The following is a 19,157-nucleotide window of genomic DNA, read 5'->3' on the forward strand; positions in this document are numbered from 1 at the left end:
TGAGAAGTTACCTTCATTGTTCCACTGTCATTGAGCCATTGAACCTTGTAAGGTTTAGGATGGTGTTGGGTTGGAATTAGCAACCTTTTGATCAGCATTGTACTTACGACATTGGTGCAACTTTCACTATCAATTACAAGACTACAAGGAGTCCCCTTGACTAAACACCTTGTGTGAAATAGGTTGTCTCTTTGATTATCAACATCATTCTCTGTAACTTGAGTTTTAAGAAGTCTTCTGGTTACAAGTACCAAATGACTCCCATCTTATAGTTCCTCCTCATTCTCCTGGATTTCCTCTTCAACTAGCTCATCATGGTCACTTTCCTCACTATCTGTGAAAACTTGTCCATTCTTGATGATCATGACTCTCTTATTAGGACAATCATGACTAAGATGACCAATTACTTAACATTTCCAACATTCTATGTCTCTATTTCTTTCTCGAATCTCCTTATATTCCTCCACTTTCTCTTTACCCTTGGAGGTCTCAACTTTGTTCTTTTTGTCAAGATCATACTTGCCTCCAACTTTGAAATCTATCTTTTCAATATTTGCATTCTTTTTCCAAGTGTTGAAAGTAGTAGACTTTGAAATATCATACCTCTTGGAGTTCTCCTTCTCCCAAGCTAGTTGCCCTTCGATTTTGACAGCAAGGTGTAACAATTCTTGCATATCAAAGTACGCTTGCCTATCCACTTGATGAGCAAGTTGTCTGTTTAACCCACCAAGAAATCTAGCCATTGTATCTTTGAATGTTTCCTTTGCAAACAGAGGTGAGAATGTTTCCTTTGCAAAAAAAATGCAAAGGAAACATATATCCGATCTTGAGCCTGAAGCTCTGATACCAAATGATAAGATAAGGAATCACTACAAGGGGAGTAAGATTCGGATTACCTTGTCGATCGAATATCTCAAGCCAAGAACACTTTGTTTGAGATTCGAATCACTCCAGAAGCAAGATCGATCATGTCTAGCTTCAATGATTCTTGTTGATCAAATATCTCAAACACTTGTTTGAGATTCGAATCACTCCACAAGCAAGATTGATCATGTCAAGCTTGAATGATTCTACATGTAATCTAAACTACATAGAATTGCAAAGAAACTTAGCCATCGGCTAAAGAAAAGCACAAATGCTTCTTTACTATATTTTCAAAGTCTGATTACAAATACAACATAGATGGCTTTATATAGCCTCAAAATGAAACTATTAAAGGCATTCCAAAAGTTGTAACATTCACACTTTATGGCCATAATTAGCCATTATGTAAATGTAACCGAAATTAAATAAAAAGTCTTAAAACACAATAATTCTAAATTATAACCCACCCAAAATTTACAACAATCAAACTTTATTCTTCTTCAATGTAGCATGAATTGAAACATCTTTTGATAATTTTGACAACCTTTTCTTCACATCTTCATTGAAGCATATTGTATGATTGATGTCTCTTGGTTCATATCAATCTTCCTCATCTTCATCAATACATGCTCTATTCATAAGGGTCTCCATTTCTTTGTAATAATCTTCAACACTTTTGGATCCCTGTTGTAAAGTATAGAGTTTAGGCTTGAGTACTCGAGAATAATGCTTAGGAATGTACCTTTTTCTCATTAATGTCTTCAATTCCTCCCACGTTTTAATTGGTTCTTCATAATTTCTCCTCCACTTTGATTTCAAAGATGTCTACCATATAATAGCATAATCACAAAATTCAGTCACAGCAAGCTTCAACTTTCTTTCTTCACTGAAATTGTTGCAATCGAAGACATGCTCAATTTTGCTCTCATATTGCAAATACTCCTCTGGATCAGATCTCCCATAGAAAGTTGGAATTTTAAGCTTTACTCCCCCAACTCCTTTTTCTTTTTCTCTCTCATACTGGTACTCCCTCTCAATTCTTTTTGGTGCTAAAGTTTCTCTACCCCTTCTTCTGACTCTTCCTCTCTGATATGAACCAAGAGACATCAATCATACAATATGCTTCAATGAAGATGTGAAGAAAAGGTTGTCAAAATTATCAAAAGATGTTTCAATTCATGCTACATTGAAGAAGAATAAAGTTTGATTGTTGTAAATTTTGGGTGGGTTATAATTTAGAGTTATTGTGTTTTAAGACTTTTTATTTAATTTCGGTTACATTTACATAATGACTAATTATGGCCATAAAGTGTGAATGTTACAACTTTTGGAATGCCTTTAATAGTTTCATTTTGAGGCTATATAAAGCCATCTATGTTGTATTTGTAATCAGACTTGGAAAATATATCAAAAGAAGCATTTGTGCTTTTCTTTAGCCAATGGCTAAGTTTCTTTGCAATTCTATGTAGTTTAGATTGCATGTAGAATCATTCAAGCTCGACATGATCAATCTTGCTTGTGGAGTGATTCGAATCTCAAACAAGTGTTTGAGATATTTGATCAACAAGAATCATTGAAGCTAGACATGATCGATCTTGCTTCTGGAGTGATTCGAATCTCAAACAAAGTGTTCTTGGCTTGAGATATTCGATCGACAAGGTAATCCGAATCTTATTCCCCTTGTATTGATTCCTTATCTTATCACTCTCCCTCGACCGACTTCTCTCCCTCCCCTAGAACTATGTACCGCTAAAAGGGTGACTATGTCCCTTTCAAGAGTACTTCCCTCCCTTGAAGATTACCTAAGGCTATTTCAATTCGCTCCATCCGGTCTGTAAATGTACTAATAACTTGATTCAAATGAGTAATTGTTCCGACCTGTGCTTCTCTCCACCTAGCTTCATTGATCTCCCCTCCATTTCCTCCATCTTGGTTCATGATTGTACAAACAGTAGTGGAATATGTTTAGGACCTCACACACTTAACTCACTGCTTTTACACTCAGAGACACTCATGTTTATACACACAAAGGTAGGCTGTTTGGGAAAGTGACTAAATTATGATCAAGGTAGGCTAATATATCGTGTAATACCCAGCCGTCCAAAGGAGGTATGACTAAATAAATAAATAATAATAATCATAAATAAATAAATAAAAAGAAAAAAAAAGATAGAGAAAAGAAGGAAATGATAGGGCAATCGGTCAGTCACTCCAACATCCCATCCCTCATCTGAGACCTGCGAGAATGGAAGGGGTGAGAGTGGGCTTAAGGTGGCTTGCCATTTGTCGAAAGGAGAAGGCACTGCTGGAGGTAGGAGACTGAAACCCAACCCACGCTCGCCCGAGACACTTGATCTTTAGATCCACGGGTGTTCGGCGGTCGACTTCGGATGGATACAAATCAAGGAGGGAAGTCGAACGAAGGAAGAATGCCAAGATACGTTCATGGGTTTTTTTTAGAGCTTCTACCGTTAGATTCATCCCCTAACCTTCAGGGGATTGACCCGATTTCAGGTCTTATGTGTTTGCGAGAGGACGATCTATGAGATTTGAGGAGGATCGTGGGCATCGGAAGCAAATCAGAGGATGAGGCGACGACGAGCATGCAGAGGTGAGTGAAAGAGAAAGAGGGGTCGGGGGAAAACGATGGTTCCATGTCTTGCGTGGGCGCTTGCCTCACTGCCTCGCGTGGTCCAGCAAGGGCGTCCACCTCGTATGGCCCAGCGCGGGCCTACGTGCGGCCAATGCAGGCGCGTGCGTTCTGCCTTGCCCACCACGGGTGCGCAAACCAGGGAGTAGCCAGCCCGACCCAAGTAGAGGTCCAGCCGACCGGACCCGACTTAATTGGGACGGTTTGGCCCTTTTGATTTAACTCACGCACTTTAACTCTGATCTTGACGTCGTTCTCAGGGTATTCTCCATTTTTGCACCAATGTAGGAATTATCCGAGGAGTTTGGCAAATTTTGGACTAAAGACGCAAATTCGAACATAAAGTGACACGCTTTTCAGGTAGGTGGGACCTCGGAACCTTGAATCTAACTATGCTCATAGTATGCATGAAAGTATGATATAAGAAGTATGTTTTAGAAGTTTGAGCATAGAATGAGATGAGATGACACATCTTGATTGGGGTTATGTATGTTTGCTGAAACGTTATCGAAACGCATATGCACTACCTTATGAACTGAGATTCATGATTAGCTTTCCATGATTAGATCATTATATTATGCCTCTGTCACATATGTTACAGTATTAGCGGTTACCCGGGGACGTTTAGGGGTTCGCCAACTAACCCCTAACCGTAAACCTGCTCGATTGTCAGGGGTCATCGTAACCATAGAACTGGCCATTTGATTGTTGATGGTACCTTGTGGGGACTTATAGGAAGTTTACCAGTTAGTTTTCTTTAAGTGAACCTGTCACGAGAGACAGGGGTCCACGTTGGTACATTAGAGTTGGTCGAGGACTGTTCATGTATATGATATTAGTGGTTATCCGGGGACGATTAGGGGTTCGCCAACTAACCCCTAACCGTAAACCTGACTCGATTGTCAGGGGTCCGCGTAACCATAGAACTGGCCATTTGATGGTTGATGGTACCTTGTGGGGACTTATAGGAAGTTTGCCAGTTAGTTTCCTTTAAGTGAATCTGTCACGAGAGACAGGGGTCCACGTTGGTACATTAGAGTTGGTCAAGGATTACTGTTCATGTATATGATATTAGCAGTTATCCGGGGACGATTAGGGGTTCGCCAACTAACCCCTAACCATAAACCTGACTCGATTGTCAGGGGTCTGCGTAACCATAGAATTGGCCATTTGATTGTTGATGGTACCTTGTGGGGACTTATAGGAAGTTTGCCAATTAGTTTCCTTTAAGTGAACCTGTCGAGACAGGGGTCCACGTTGGTACATTAGAGTTGGTCGAGGATTACTGTTCATGCATAGGATATTAGCAGTTATTCGGGGACGATTAGGGGTTCGCCAACTAACCTCTAATCGTAAACCTGACTCGATCGTCAGGAGTCCGCGTAACTATAGAATTGGCCATTTTATTGTTGATGGTACCTTGTAGGGACTTATAGGAAGTTTGCCAGTTAGTTTCCTTTAAGTGAACCTGTCACGAGTGGTAGAGGTCTACAGTGGTACACTTGAGAGTTGGTCGAGTCTTAGAATGCATGAACCCTGAACACTGAGGTCGCGCCTCGAGTGCTGGAGATATGATGACAGTGATCAGAGTGGCTAGCAAAAGCGACTAACTAGAAGACCTAGAGGACCTAAGAATATTCCGAGGGCTGGAGGTCCAGATAGGACCGTGAACCAAGAGAGTGGAATGAGAAATCTTAGGCTGTAACCTAGGAAGAAGCCTATACGGGAGAATGAATCCCGGTGAGAGAATAAGATACCGAACATGGGAACAAGATTAATAAGACTTAATAACGAAATATGAACTACCAGCAAGCTGCTTACTGAGTATATTTTATATACTCATCCCTGCTACTCCAACTTTCTTTTCAGGTGGAAATTGATGTAGCGGTCGAGGCGAAGGCACACGGGGCTGTTGGCTATAGAGAGTTCCAACACATTTAAGTCGAGTTTCTTTGTACCTACCTTTAAATCCAACCTTTCATGTATTTTAAATAGTTGTCCGAAAGATGTTGTATCTTAGTGGTCTTTTCTCTTTTCTTTATAAAAACAAAATTTTCATTACTACATTAATTAAATTTTAAATTACATGCACGTGTTTAAATGTTTTAAATTTTATGCATTTTCTTATTTCGACATTCTTGAGTAATGATCCGTGGCTCGAGACCTTCAAAATTTTTGGGTCGTTACATATCGGTAATGTAATAGCCCAAAAATAAATAAAGAAATAAAAATAATTATAAAAAGATAGTTAAAATAATAAAATAATAAATAAATAAATAAAAACTAAAAGAAGAAAAACATTTGGTAACGGATGCCTTCTCCTTCCTTCAATCTCTCACCACTCCCCCCCTACAAATCACTAATCTCTTTTCTGTAAAAATAAACTGCAGATTTACCCATAATTCTTCCTTCCTACAAAAACAAATAGAAATAGAAAACAAAAGGTTTAAGCAAACTAGCTCCATCAAAGGAGATATGTAATTTGAAGAGGTCAATATGTTAAATCTTCCTTTTATTTTATTAAATAATATTAATTTGGTTACAATTATTTAGTTTTGAATTAGAGATTAAATGAAAAGGATTTGTATGAGTTTAGGAAATCAAAACCAATTATATTTTAGATCTACTAAATTGTTGCAATGATTTAGATCTACTGAATTGTTGCAATGATTTAGGTTGTAATTTTATATGAATATAATTGTTAAATAAATCAGAAAGAAGACAAAGGAAATAAGAAAAAAATGAGATAGAGATAGAGATAGAAATACATAACACTGTTGAAAAATAATAATAAAAATAAAAAGAGAAGATTTGGAAGTAGGAATAGATTAACGAAATTGAATAATACCTTCTTAAAAATAATTACAGAAGAAGAGGAAAGATTTGTTGAACAGGATTTAACAGGAAATATCAGAGTGAGCTCCTTTAAATTTTGTCTAACACGAAATATCAGAATTGTACGATGGCCAATCTAAATTAGAGAAATAATTTTATAGAATTCAAACTTGAAACTGATGTTATAAACTCATATAGGTTGACTCGGATTTCAAAGGACGAAATCGAACTTTCATTAAAGATATATTTGTGACAAACGACGTAAGCTAGCCAGGTAAGTGACCTTACTATTGGCATGGTTATATTTGATGTTGACACGTGCCCAGTGGTTCTGTACGTGTCATATATATGGATATGTGTGAATTGTCTGTGGATCGATATGCTTCCTATATGTTATGTTATGTTATAATATGTGGTTTGTATGATAATAATTATGGTACGATGTGCTCAAGGATATGTGATAAGATAAGGAATCAATACAAGGGGAATAAGATTCGGATTACCTTGTTGATCGAATATCTCAAGACAAGAACATTTTGTTTGAGATTCGAATCACTCCAGAAGCAAGATCGATCATGTCTAGCTTCAATGATTCTTGTTGATCAAATATCTCAAGACAAGAACACTTGTTTGAGATTCGAATCACTCCACAAGCAAGATTGATCATGTCGAGCTTGAATGATTCTACATGCAATCTAAACTACATAGAATTGCAAAGAAACTTAGCCATTGGCTAAAGAAAAGCACAAATGCTTCTTTTGATATATTTTCCAAGTCCGATTACAAATACAACATAGATGGCTTTATATAGCCTCAAAATGAAACTATTAAAGGCATTCCAAAAGTTGTAACATTCACACTTTATGGCCATAATTAGCCATTATGTAAATGTAACCGAAATTAAATAAAAAGTCTTAAAACACAATAACTCTAAATTATAACCCACCCAAAATTTACAACAATCAAACTTTATTCTTCTTCAATGTAGCATGAATTGAAACATCTTTTGATAATTTTGACAACCTTTTCTTCACATCTTCATTGAAGCATATTGTATGATTGATGTCTCTTGGTTCATATCAATATGTTTGAGATAGGGTACGAGAAGGATGCACAAAACGAAATGTAACGATAGGAGTAAGATACGTTCATGAAACGTTAGAGTTAGATTACATACCAGAGTGCTATGGATAGGAGAGATTGATGAAATAATACGGTTAGGTTATGGGTAGAAAGGGATAGGTTTGTGATAGATTGATAGAACGATAGCGTTAGGGTACGTTCTTGTGACGATATGACTAAGGTACATCACGTAATGATATGTCTATGATAGGTATAAGAACGTTAAGGCCCTGGTAAGTTAGAGAACGATATAACTATGAAGTGTTTACGTTATGACTTGGTTATGATATGATACATTGTATGCTAGATTATTGTGCTTAAGTACAAAATCATGTGAACGTGAATGTATGTTATTTATGCTGCTTAGTTGATGTGATACGAATGCATGTGACGATGTGTGGCCTTGTACGATTATGGCTTGTTGTATGAGTATTGGAATGTAACTGAATGAATTGTATGACATGAAATACGGTAAATTGCATGATACATAACCCCTCTAGGAATATGTATGATATGTAACGAAATGAGAATGAGAATGACATGTAAGCATGAAAACATGACACGGGGTTATGTTCATTAAATGATGACTATAGGACTAGTGGGACCTCATGCATATTGTGTGATCATGCATTTGGGGGGATACCCCTATCCCATCACAAGGGTACGGACGCGTACATCCAAATGACAGGACAACGATCGTTACGCCCTGCATAGCGCTGCCGTGACGGTTTTAGTTTTAACGGGTCCCGGTGGGCCCCAGAGCATGCCCACCGGCTAGGGACAGTGGCCCAGCGGTGTGCGAACTAGCTGGTGAGCCCATACTCGCACGTATGGGCTGCGTGTAGAGTATATGGTACACATCCACGATTACCTGTTAGGATTACACCGTAGAAAAACGAAACGAAATGAAACGAAACGAAAGATAGGTCCTATCATTTTATTTCATGTGATTGTTGCATTTAACCCCAATAGTGAGGTCACTTACTGAGTATTTCTTTAAATACTCAAGCCATGTGCTACTACATTTTTCAGATTAAGGCAAGGCATTCCTGTACGGCTGATGACGACATCGCAACTCAAGATCATGACATATGCATAGGATAGTGACATTTATTTTCTTAGACTTAGGATAGAATATGATGTTTTAAACTTAAACGCTTATTTATTTTATTTCGAGTCTTTTGTTGTGTCGTTTTAAAGATGTTTTCGAAACACGCAAGTCCATGGCTGTGTTTTAAGTTAAAGGTTATGTTTTATGGAATTTAAATGAAGTCTTCCGCATTCAATGTTTATGGTATGTATACAGTAGCGACTTTAAATTAAGTAGAAAATGTCGAGTCGTTACAGGTAAAGCAATTCTGATAGTAGCAAGCTATTCAAGGCAATCAAGATAAGTTAATTATGAAATAACAACAAAATAAAACAAGACGTGAACAAAAAAAAATAAGGAACACGAAGATATTTTTGGATATAATTGCACACTGAAAAAAAATTCCAAAAAAAAAGGACGCGAAGATTTTAAGAACAATCTAACTCTCCTTTTTACAGAATTCAGGAAATTTAGAAGTTATCTTCAAGCATAGATTATGAGAAAAATATATATATATATATATATCAAACACAACGATTCTAGATTTAGATGGATGAAGAAAAAGACGTGAATCGAAGTTTATTTGATCTTCAAATAAACATGCAAATGATCTAAAAAAAATGATAAATATCGTTTATAATCACAATCGTAAGATCAAATATGATAAGATTTTTTTTTTTTTTTAAGATCTCAACATGATCTTTAGGAAGAAAATGAGAACAAAGTGAAAAGTTGATGAATAATGGCGGAAATGACAGCAAGAAAATAAATGGACAAATTTAAAGAAAAGATAAACAAGAGAAGAAATGAAGGATAAAATCAATTCTAGAGTCGGCCACAAAGATGTAAGCCTAGACTCTGATACCAAATTGATAGGGCAACCCTAATCCTCAGCCCAACGATCCAAGCTTTTGTCGAAGCAAGAACCAAATTTGAATCAACCAAGAGATAAAGCTAGAATTAGATTATCTCTTACGATCGAAGATCTAAAAGCTCTAGAAACCTCGTTCTAAATTGAGTCACTCCACAATCTAACTTGATCAAGGCTTGATTGAATGGCTCGGGTGCAATTCTACCACAAGAATTGCTTGAAACTTAGAAATGGCAAATATGATGCTCGGATTTCTAAGGAAAACGTCTCAATTTGAGATATGAATTACATTCATCCACGAATCTGAATTTTACATAACATATTGTGGGTATTTATAGTCTCCCGACAAAAGACGTTTGTGAACGAGATTCAATCCCGATCCCCTTTAATCTCCACAAATGACGAAGTCAATTTTGACCAATTGACCATTGCAAAAATGAAAACAAAAAAACAATAAAATCTTTCAACAAATGTTGATATGTTTGAGTGGTTAAAGAAATAAACTTGAAATCTATTAAGCTTCACTTGTGTAGGTTCAAACCTTAAAACATTTTAATGTTTGTTGAATCTTCTTCGCCTTGGATCGTGTAATAGGTCCAGTTGGAATATTTGGAACACCATGATTCTTATCACTCCCTCTCTAGGACTATGTCCCCCTAAAAGGGTGACATTGTCATCTTCTTCATTTCTTCATTTTCAACTCCTTCATTCAAGAGTACTTCCCTCCCTTGAAGATTACGTCCCCCTAAAAGGGTGACATTGTCATCTTCTTCATTTTCAACTCCTTCATTCAAGAGTACTTCCCTCCCTTGAAGATTACGTCCCCCTAAAAGGGTGACATTGTCATCTTCTTCATTTTCAACTCCTTCATTCAAGAGTACTTCCCTCCCTTGAAGATTACGTGACATTGTCATCTTCTTCATTTTCAACTCCTTCATTCAAGAGTACTTCCCTCCCTTGAAGATTACCTAAGGCTATTTCAAACGAGTAATTGTTCCGACCTGTGCTTCTCTCCACCTAGCTTCATTGATCTCCCCTCCATTTCCTTCGTCTTGGTTCATGATTATACAAACAGTAGTGGAATATGTTTAAGACCTCACACACTCAACTCACTAATTTTACACTTAGGGACACTCGTGTTTATATACACAAAGGTAGGCTGCTTGGGAAAGTGACTAAATTATGATCAAGGTAGGTTAATATATCGGTAAAGAAATTCTAATAGTAGCAAGCTATTCAAGGCAATCAAGATAAGTTAATTATGAAATAACAACAAAATAAAACAAGATGTGAACAAACAAATAAGGGACACGAAGATTTTAAGAACGATCTAACTCTCCTTTTTACAGAATTCGGGAAATTTAGAAGTTATCTTCAAGCGTGGATTATGAGAAAAAAAATATATCAAACATAACGGTTCTAGATCTATATGGATTAAGAAAAAGATGTGAATCGAAGTTTATTTGATCTTCAAATAAACATGCAAATGATCTAAAAAAAATGATAAATATCGTTTATAATCACAATCGTAAGAACAAATATGATAAGATTTTGTTTTTTTTTTTTCAAGATCTCAACGTGATCTTTAGAAAGAAAATGAGAACAAAGTGAAAAGTTAATGAATAATGGCGGAAATGACAGCAAGAAAATAAATGGACAAATTTAAAGAAAAGAAAGATAAAATCAATTCTAGAGTCGGCCACAAAGATGTAAACCTAGGCTCTGATACCAAACTGATAAGACAACCCTAATCCTCAGCCCAACGATCCAAGCTTTTGTTGAAACAAGAACCCTTGAATCAAAGTAATTAACACCTCCTTATACGAAATTTGGATCAACCAAGAGATAAGGCTATAGATTACCTCTTATGATCGAAGATCTAGAAGCAAGATTTGAAAACCTTGTTCTAAATTGAGTCACTCCACAATCGAACTTGATCAAGGCTTGATTGAATGACTCGGGTGCAATTCTACCACAAGAATTGCTTGAAACTTAGAAATGGCAAATATGATGCTCGGATTTCTAAGGAAAACGTCTCAATTTGAGATTTGAATTACATTCATCCACGAATCTGATTTTTACATAACATATTGTGGGTATTTATAGTCTCTTGACAAAAGACGTTTGTGGCCGGGATTCAATCCCGATCCCCTTTAATCTCCATAAAAGACGAAGTCAATTTTGACCATTTGACCATTGCAAAATGAAAATAAAAAAACAATAAATCTTTCAACAAATATTGATATGTTTGAGTGGCTTAAGAAATAAACTTCGTGTAGGTTCAAACCCTGTTGTTGACATTTTAAAGTTTTCCAACTTCAACCGTATCAACTTCTAATCCTACAAATGATGGTTGAATCGAGCCGATCCAATTTTGTATATGAAGAATGAATGTTTATTGAATCTTCTTCACCTTGGATCATGTAATAGGTCCAGTTGGAATACCGTGATTCTTATCAGATTGTGATGTCCCACATTAGTTGGGGAGGAGAACAAACCACCATTTATAAGAGTGGAAACCTTCCCCTAGCAGACACGTTTTAAAGCCTTAAGGGGAAGCCCGAAAGGGAAAGCCCAAAGAGGACAATATCTGCTAGCGGTGGATCTAGGTCGTTACACAATGCTGTCTGCGAATTACTGACTAGGGTCGAGACCCTATAAGACAAGGCCAAAAATGCTGGTGGCTTCGAGCGTAGGGATAACTCGATGGGCTTGGTTGCCCAAACGGAAGAACATGTCGAAGTGATATGAACCAAGAGACATCAATCATACAATATGCTTCAATGAAGATGTGAAGAAAATATTGTTGAAAATATCAAAAGATATTTCAATTCATGCCACATTAAAGAAGAATGAAGTTTCATGCTTTAAATTTTGGGTGGATTACAATTTAAAGTAATTTAGAGTTATTGTATTTCATTAATGTAATTTAAGACTTTTAATTTACTTTAGGTTATAATTACATAATGGTTAATTATGACCATTAAGTATGAATGTTACAACTCTTGGAATGCTTTAGTAGTTTCATTTTGAAGCTATATAAAATAATGTATGTTGTATTTGTAAGGAAAATTGGAAAATATAGTAAAAGAAGCCTTTCTGCTTTTCTTTAGCCAATTGTTAAGTTTCTTTGCAATTCTATGTAGTTTAGGTTGCATGTAGAATCATTCAAGCTCTATATGATCAATCTTGCTTGTGGAGTGATTCGAATCTCAATCAAGTGTTCTTGCCTTGAGATATTTGATCAACAAGAATCATTCAAGCTAGACATGATCGATCTTGCTTGTGGAGTGATTCGAATCTCAAACAATATTCTTGCCTTGAGATATTCGATCAACAAGGTAATCCGAATCTTACTCCACTTGTAGTGATTTAGAAGTAGAAACAGAACCTGAAATTTAGAAGTAGCGTCTAGACCACATGTTTGGAGCCAAACTTGCCATTGGCTTAAATAAAATCCAATAGCTGTCAACCCATCTATTTTCAGAGCCAAACCTCTCATCTAAATTGCGTGACTTGTGCCCAAACCCGCATGCCCGACCAGAGTTGAGATCCATGCCTCTTCTCATCGACGACTTGGCTCGGCTTCTTGGCAACCCTAACAACTTAGTCTATTCAATTAGCCATTTTTAACCCATTCCACTATTTTAGACTCCTTTCCTATCCTTTATGACCCTATTAGAGTCGATTTTGGCATTTATAGAGGCATTTAAGATAAGTATGACACTGTTTGGCCAATTTAAAATGTTATATGCTAAATTAGAGGTTTAATTATGAAGATTAGGTAGACTAAATCACTCAAACATATTCTAATCCAGTGTTGTGAACTCATATAAGTTGACTTCAATTTCAAGTGACAGATCCGGACTATCTCCAAGGATAAATTAGTGACTCTGAGTTAAGTTACTCTTGGTTTGGTTGGATGATTTGATTGTTATATGAACGACACATGCACTGTGGTTCTACATGTAACATATTTTATCATTGTATGACGTGTACTATCTTACATTTACGCTATGTGATGCTATGTTGTAGAGCTCTATTATGTTAGACTATGTCATGTTATGCTGTGTCATGTTATGTTGTGCCATGTTGTAAGTTATGCTAAACCCTAAACCCTACGTTCATGCCATAATATGGAGTTATATTATATTATCAATGACAAATGATGCACAACCCTCGAACTTATGTATGCTAATTATGGAAGATGTGATAAGTATAATGTATGTATTATCTGTATTCATGTTATATCATGAATGAAAGGAGGTACAATTTGTATCTTAAACATATACCATGATTTTTAAGCTATGGAGATCTCATACATTTATATGTGTTATGTGCATTAGGATACTTCTGCATTAGTAAAGACGTGTACCTTACAATATTTATCTTTGTCATGATATCATGTAGGCCTTTAGTGTCCTTGGTGTCCACAATGCTAGCGTGCGCTAGCTCGACCAATCAGACTTAGGGGTACATATACAGCTCACTTGGTGGGTCCATGGGCATGTGCGTGGCCCGTGTGTGAGGAAGTACCGCACTTCCAACCCTACCTAAATTGGAAAGCGAATTCCAAAGTCTTGTAATGATATTTTTAAAAGAATAAGTCCCACCATTGCTTGTGTATGCATTTCTGATCTCAACAATGGGATTACTTACTAAGTTTTTTTAAAATACTCAAAGCTAGGTGTTACTCTTATTTTTAGTTAGAGTTAAGGTACCTTGCATGAATGACATCCATTCATGTTGTTTGTATGACCCTTAGATTACTTTGGGCAATACTTTATTTTCCTTTATTTTATTTAAATACATTTGGCTTCTTTTTCGCTAAATTGTTTTAATGACTTTATTATAAATGTGTAGGTCCACAACATCAATTGTAAAATATTTGCTTTTCGCTAAATTGTTTTAATGACTTTATTATAAATGTGTAAGTCCACAACATCAATTGTAAAATATTTTAAGCAAATTATTTCACACGCAATAGACATATCATGCATGCAATGATAACTTTATTTTTAATAGGAAATCGAGTCGTTACATTTAAAAGGTTCAAAATCCCGATACGCTTTTTTCAGTCAAAAGTTTAAAATATGTTTTAAATGCTAATATACTGAATTATTCTATAGGTATATAAATTAATATAAATAAGCATGGTTATATTTGTTAAATCATTTTGATGGAAAATACATTAACATAATAAATTATTTATTTGCTTAACTATTTTATATCAACTACTGATGTATACACACTACTCTAAAAATGTATATAATTGAAATAATAAACTATTTAATTAATACCTTAATTAAAAACTTATACGTCTAAAATTTATTTAATTGTTTAATATAATAACTCAATAATAATTTATTTATATTTAATTTTATTTCAACAAAAAAGTTATTAAATAAATAAATTACTTGCCACCGTTAATTATAAAAAATTAAATAATATAATATAATTATTGAAAATATTTTATTTATATCAAATTCGATAACATCTTTTATGTAACACTAAACACAGATATTTCATTTTCAAACATTCTATTTTGGAGACATGAGGAACAAAAAAGAAAAAAAAAAGAAAAAGAAAAAGAAAAAGAAAGAAAGAAGGCTAGATTCCTAAAAATACCAAACATTTGTGTATTTAGGAATCATTATTTTTTTATTTATTTATTTATTTTTTTTTTTTTTTTGTTTATCCAGGATGAAATTGGATAATGATATCCATTTCTGGTCTCTGTGGTGGTTCCACCACGTGTCTGCAGTTTCCCGTTATATCCACAGAACCCGAAAGCAATGGGACGTTGCGTTATCCATTGACAACCCTAAATCTTCGATGTTGTTTCTTGACCGCTCCATTTTCCGTTCATTTTCCTTCGCCTAGAAACTTCTCTCTTCCCCTTTTCCTCCTCCTCCTCCTCCTCCTCCACTTCATCACAACCTCCCTATTTCCATCCCCGATTATCTCGTTCTTAATCATCTTATCACCTACCATATATCCATTTAAATTTCCCCCAATTTCCCCCAATTTCCCACCTCCTAATCCCTCCTACTTTCTTCAATCGCTGCCATTTCAATACATTCATCGTTGATTTCAATGGCGGACGCTGTCAGCAACATTTCTTTTGCCCCCTCTTTGCGTTCTTCTAATCATCTTCCTCCACCAATTTCCGCCCTTAAATCCCTCAATTCTTCTTCCTATCCCTTGAATTGCCAACGCCTTTCTGTCAAATTACCCTCCACCTTGCGGCCGTTTTCGATCAGCGACTCCAATAGCCAAATAATAGAGTTTACAGAAGCTAGGGACATCTCCAGGAACTCTGTTTCTCCTACACGATCTTCGACGGTATCCCTAATTTTGTATTTTCATCCTCCTCCTCATATTAGGGTTTCTTTTTCTTTGTTTCTTTAGCTTCTCTGTGTTTATTTTCTTTGATTATTGTGATATGGGTCATTATGAACAGAACTATTATGCAATTTGTTTAGTTAGCCTTTTGTTGCTATTCAATAGAGTGGGTTTCGGGTTCCAAAAGCTCAGAAATGGTGGGATAAAGGGTTGCAGCCTAACATGAAAGATGTGACTGGTGCACAAGATTTTGTGGACTCTCTTTTAAGTGCAGGGGATAAGCTTGTTATTGTTATTTTCTTCTCCCCTGGTTGTGGTGGCTGCAAAGCTCTTCACCCCAAGGTCTTTCCTCATTCTTTAGTGTCTTGGAGAATCTATGTTCCATGTTTTCCTGCTTCTGAAGTTTGTTTATGCTATACAGATGTGCCAATTTGCTGAAATGTATCCTGATATCCAATTTTTGCAAGTGAACTATGAAGAACATAAATCCATGTGTTATAGCCTTGGTGTTCATGTGCTGCCCTTCTTTCGCTTCTACAGAGGTGCGCAGGGCCGCCTTTGTAGTTTTAGCTGCACTAATGCAACGGTAAGACATCTTCAAATAGTTTGAGAGTGTTATCAGATTATAATATTTGATTGGTGTATGTTCATTGAGCTGTTTTGTGGTTTCCTCGGTGGCTCGTGAGTATCAAACTTCTGTTGAGGGTTGTTGGGAGGGAGTCTGACATTGGCTAATTTAGGGAATGATCATGGGTTTATAAGTAACGAATACATCTCCATTGGTATGAGGCTTTTTGGGGGAGTCGAAAGCAAAGTCATGAGAGCTTATGCTCAAAGTGGACAATATCATACCATTGTGGAGGTTCGTGGTTCCTAACATGGTATCAGAGTCATGCCCTTAACTTAGTCATGTCAATAGAATCCTCAAATGCCGAACAAAGAAATTGTGAGTCTCGAAGGTGTAGTCAAGAGTGACTCAAATGTTGAACAAGGGTGTTACATTGTTCGAGGACTCCAGAGAAGGAGTCGAGCCTCGATTAAGAGGAGGCTCTTTGAGGGCTCCATAGGCCTCAAGGGAGGTTCTAAGTGTACTTTGTTTGATTGGCTAATTTAGGGAATGATCATGGGTTTAGAAGTAAGGAATACAGCGTTGGTATGAGTCCTTTTGGGGAGCCGAAAGCAAAGCCATGAGAGCTTATGCTCAAAATGGACAATATCATACCATTGTGGAGAGTTGGGGTTCCTAACAACTTGTGATGCTAATGCACTTGTTTGATAAAGAATTGGTGTTATCTCAGATTAAGAAATTCAAGGATGCGCTAGCCAAGCACAACACGGAACGATGCAGCCTTGGCCCGACCCAAGGGTTGGAGGAGAAAGATCTTGTGGCACTTGCTGCAAACAGAGAACTCTCATTCAACTACACGCCTAAACCAGCAGAAGAGGTTCCCATGCCCATCCCTGCCACTGTGGGAGGGCTAGGAATATCAGAATTGGATAAATCACGTTCGGACTCGGAGCAACCGCCTCTTCCTCTACCTTCAACTTTCCTAAAGAGTGGCCATGTCTCCAAGGAGAATGCCTATGTGGGATGAAGCTGATACCCGTATTGAAACCGTACTACAAGAGCTTTTTGTAAAGGTTCGGGGTATATTAACGAAACCTGGTGAAGTTGGTTCTTTTTTTTTTTTTTCCCTTTTGTTTTCATTTTCAGTGGCTTGGATCCCAGCCTGCTGATTCTTTAGAATATCAGCAGCTAGCTGTGTGATTGGTTGTATGTAGTCACTTGTTGTTGTTGTTGTACATGGCTGTATAAAGCTTCTCTGCAAGATTCTGAGTTTAAAAGTTTTCTGAAAGACTGTAATTAGTAAATTGGTGGCAGTCCAATGAAGAATCTTGTTGTAATGAAGTTTAAGATTTCCAGTTGGATCAACTATGCCTTGCATTGTTATCTCTTATTCTCATACAATCATGTGACTATAAAGATATGCAGGAGCTCTAAGATCACAGGGAAATGCCTGCAAGTTCACTCCAATCTAGGCTCGTTGTGAGATTTTATGGCAGGACATAATATGCTTCTAACAAGGACCCGTTGGCAGACACTGCGTTATTGCTAACGTGCAAGCATATGAAGGACATGGCAGCTCCTCATCAATTTAGAAGTGATTTAAGGAAAGGTCTCAAAAAGTGTGTGAAAACCTACTTGCCATATCATTGTTCGCCTCGACCTAGGACCCTTGTGGTTGACAACATTCTCCAAACCCAGGGAAACATATGTCCTACTTTTTCTTTTAAAATAAAATTATTACTACGTGCATATGGTAATTGCTATTTACATAAAATTAGGCGATCCTGTATCAAAGTTCAATAATTGAAATGTCATTGATCTATCCTAACATTGACAATATGACCTATGTGTGGAAAACTAACTAGACTTAATTCCATGGCATCCTCAGCAAGTCATCATCCGTACATTAGACCCTTGTCTTCAATTGAAAAAAAGACCCTTGTCTTCCATTGGAAAAATGTTAAGTATAGGATGAAATATTCCTTGGACTCTATTTTCTTTTTCGAGTAGGATTAGATGCATTGTACTTTTGAGTTCCGGTCAATATTTTGAAAAGCTTTGGTACTTAAAATTTGATGATTTTGAAACATATTGAAAATTAAAACATGAAAAAAATAGTGTACAATTGGTGAAACTTTGACGTAATTTTAAGCAATTTTGAAACCTTAATTTATCATGCTAGACTCTTTCTATATATAAAAGATACAGTACTCAAGCAAAAATTAAGAAGAAAAAAAAAAGTGTAGCATTGAATAAACGACCTGACAATGCGAAACCCAAGCACAAAAACCCTAATCACGTCGTTTCTAAAAATCGACGAGAAAACAATGTTCTGTCCGTTTTTCAAAAAGTTATAGTGATGAAAGTTAAAATTTGATGTTTTGAAACGTATGAGAAGTACAAACACTAAAAAGTAGTTTCACGGCCATTTTTGCAATATTTTTATCATGTTAAAATTAGTGAAACTTTTTATATACCAGAAATAGTACGGAATAAAAATTAAGAAGAAAAAAAACTCTATTGCATAAAATTAATGACATGACCGTGTGAAAACTCTAATCGCGTCATTTCCAAAAATTGACGAAAAACTGAGTTCCGGTTAATATTTTGAAAAGTTAGGGTGATGAAAGTTAAAATTTGATGATTTTGAAATGTATGAAAAGTAAAAACATGAAAAAGTAGTTTCACTTTCGGGCCATTTTTGCAATATTCTTTCGTCAGGTTGCAATTAGTGAAACTTTGACGTGATTTTAAGTAGGTCTGAAACTCTAAATTAAGAAGAAAAAAAAACCTATAGCATAAAATTAATGAC

General features: G+C 36.2%; 1 protein-coding gene and 2 long non-coding RNA genes across 3 annotated transcripts; 2 read left to right on the forward strand and 1 right to left on the reverse strand.

The window, feature by feature from the left end:
- The first annotated feature begins 3,362 nt into the window (after window positions 1–3,362).
- LOC111439904 lies at window positions 3,363–5,578 on the forward strand. The gene is made up of 3 exons (XR_002709882.1): window positions 3,363–3,475; window positions 3,803–3,874; window positions 5,384–5,578. It is a non-coding gene; the product is annotated as an uncharacterized LOC111439904 (long non-coding RNA).
- On the reverse strand, window positions 5,006–15,310 carry LOC111439905. Its single transcript, XR_002709883.1, has 3 exons — window positions 15,235–15,310; window positions 8,685–8,698; window positions 5,006–5,015 (listed from the first exon to the last, which is right to left on the reverse strand). It is a non-coding gene; the product is annotated as an uncharacterized LOC111439905 (long non-coding RNA).
- On the forward strand, window positions 15,241–17,711 carry LOC111439903 (thioredoxin-like 1-1, chloroplastic). Its single transcript, XM_023077363.1, has 4 exons — window positions 15,241–15,777; window positions 15,943–16,119; window positions 16,199–16,363; window positions 17,076–17,711. The coding sequence occupies exons 1-4, from the start codon at window positions 15,529–15,531 to the stop codon at window positions 17,370–17,372; spliced, it is 888 nt and encodes a 295-aa protein (XP_022933131.1). The 5' UTR covers window positions 15,241–15,528; the 3' UTR covers window positions 17,373–17,711.
- The last annotated feature ends 1,446 nt before the right edge of the window (window positions 17,712–19,157 follow it).

This window comes from Cucurbita moschata, unplaced genomic scaffold (assembly GCF_002738365.1).
Source record: "Cucurbita moschata cultivar Rifu unplaced genomic scaffold, Cmos_1.0 Cmo_Scf00115, whole genome shotgun sequence".
Taxonomy (NCBI): Eukaryota; Viridiplantae; Streptophyta; class Magnoliopsida; order Cucurbitales; family Cucurbitaceae; genus Cucurbita; species Cucurbita moschata.

Bases quoted from the DNA above. Each gene is read 5' to 3' on its own strand.
- LOC111439903 (XM_023077363.1), top strand. From the start codon at position 15,529: ATGGCGGACGCTGTCAGCAACATTTCTTTTGCCCCCTCTTTGCGTTCT. The intron at 15,778-15,942 runs GTATCCCTAATT...GCTATTCAATAG, and splicing joins CTCCTACACGATCTTCGACG to AGTGGGTTTCGGGTTCCAAA. The intron at 16,120-16,198 runs GTCTTTCCTCAT...TATGCTATACAG, and splicing joins GCAAAGCTCTTCACCCCAAG to ATGTGCCAATTTGCTGAAAT.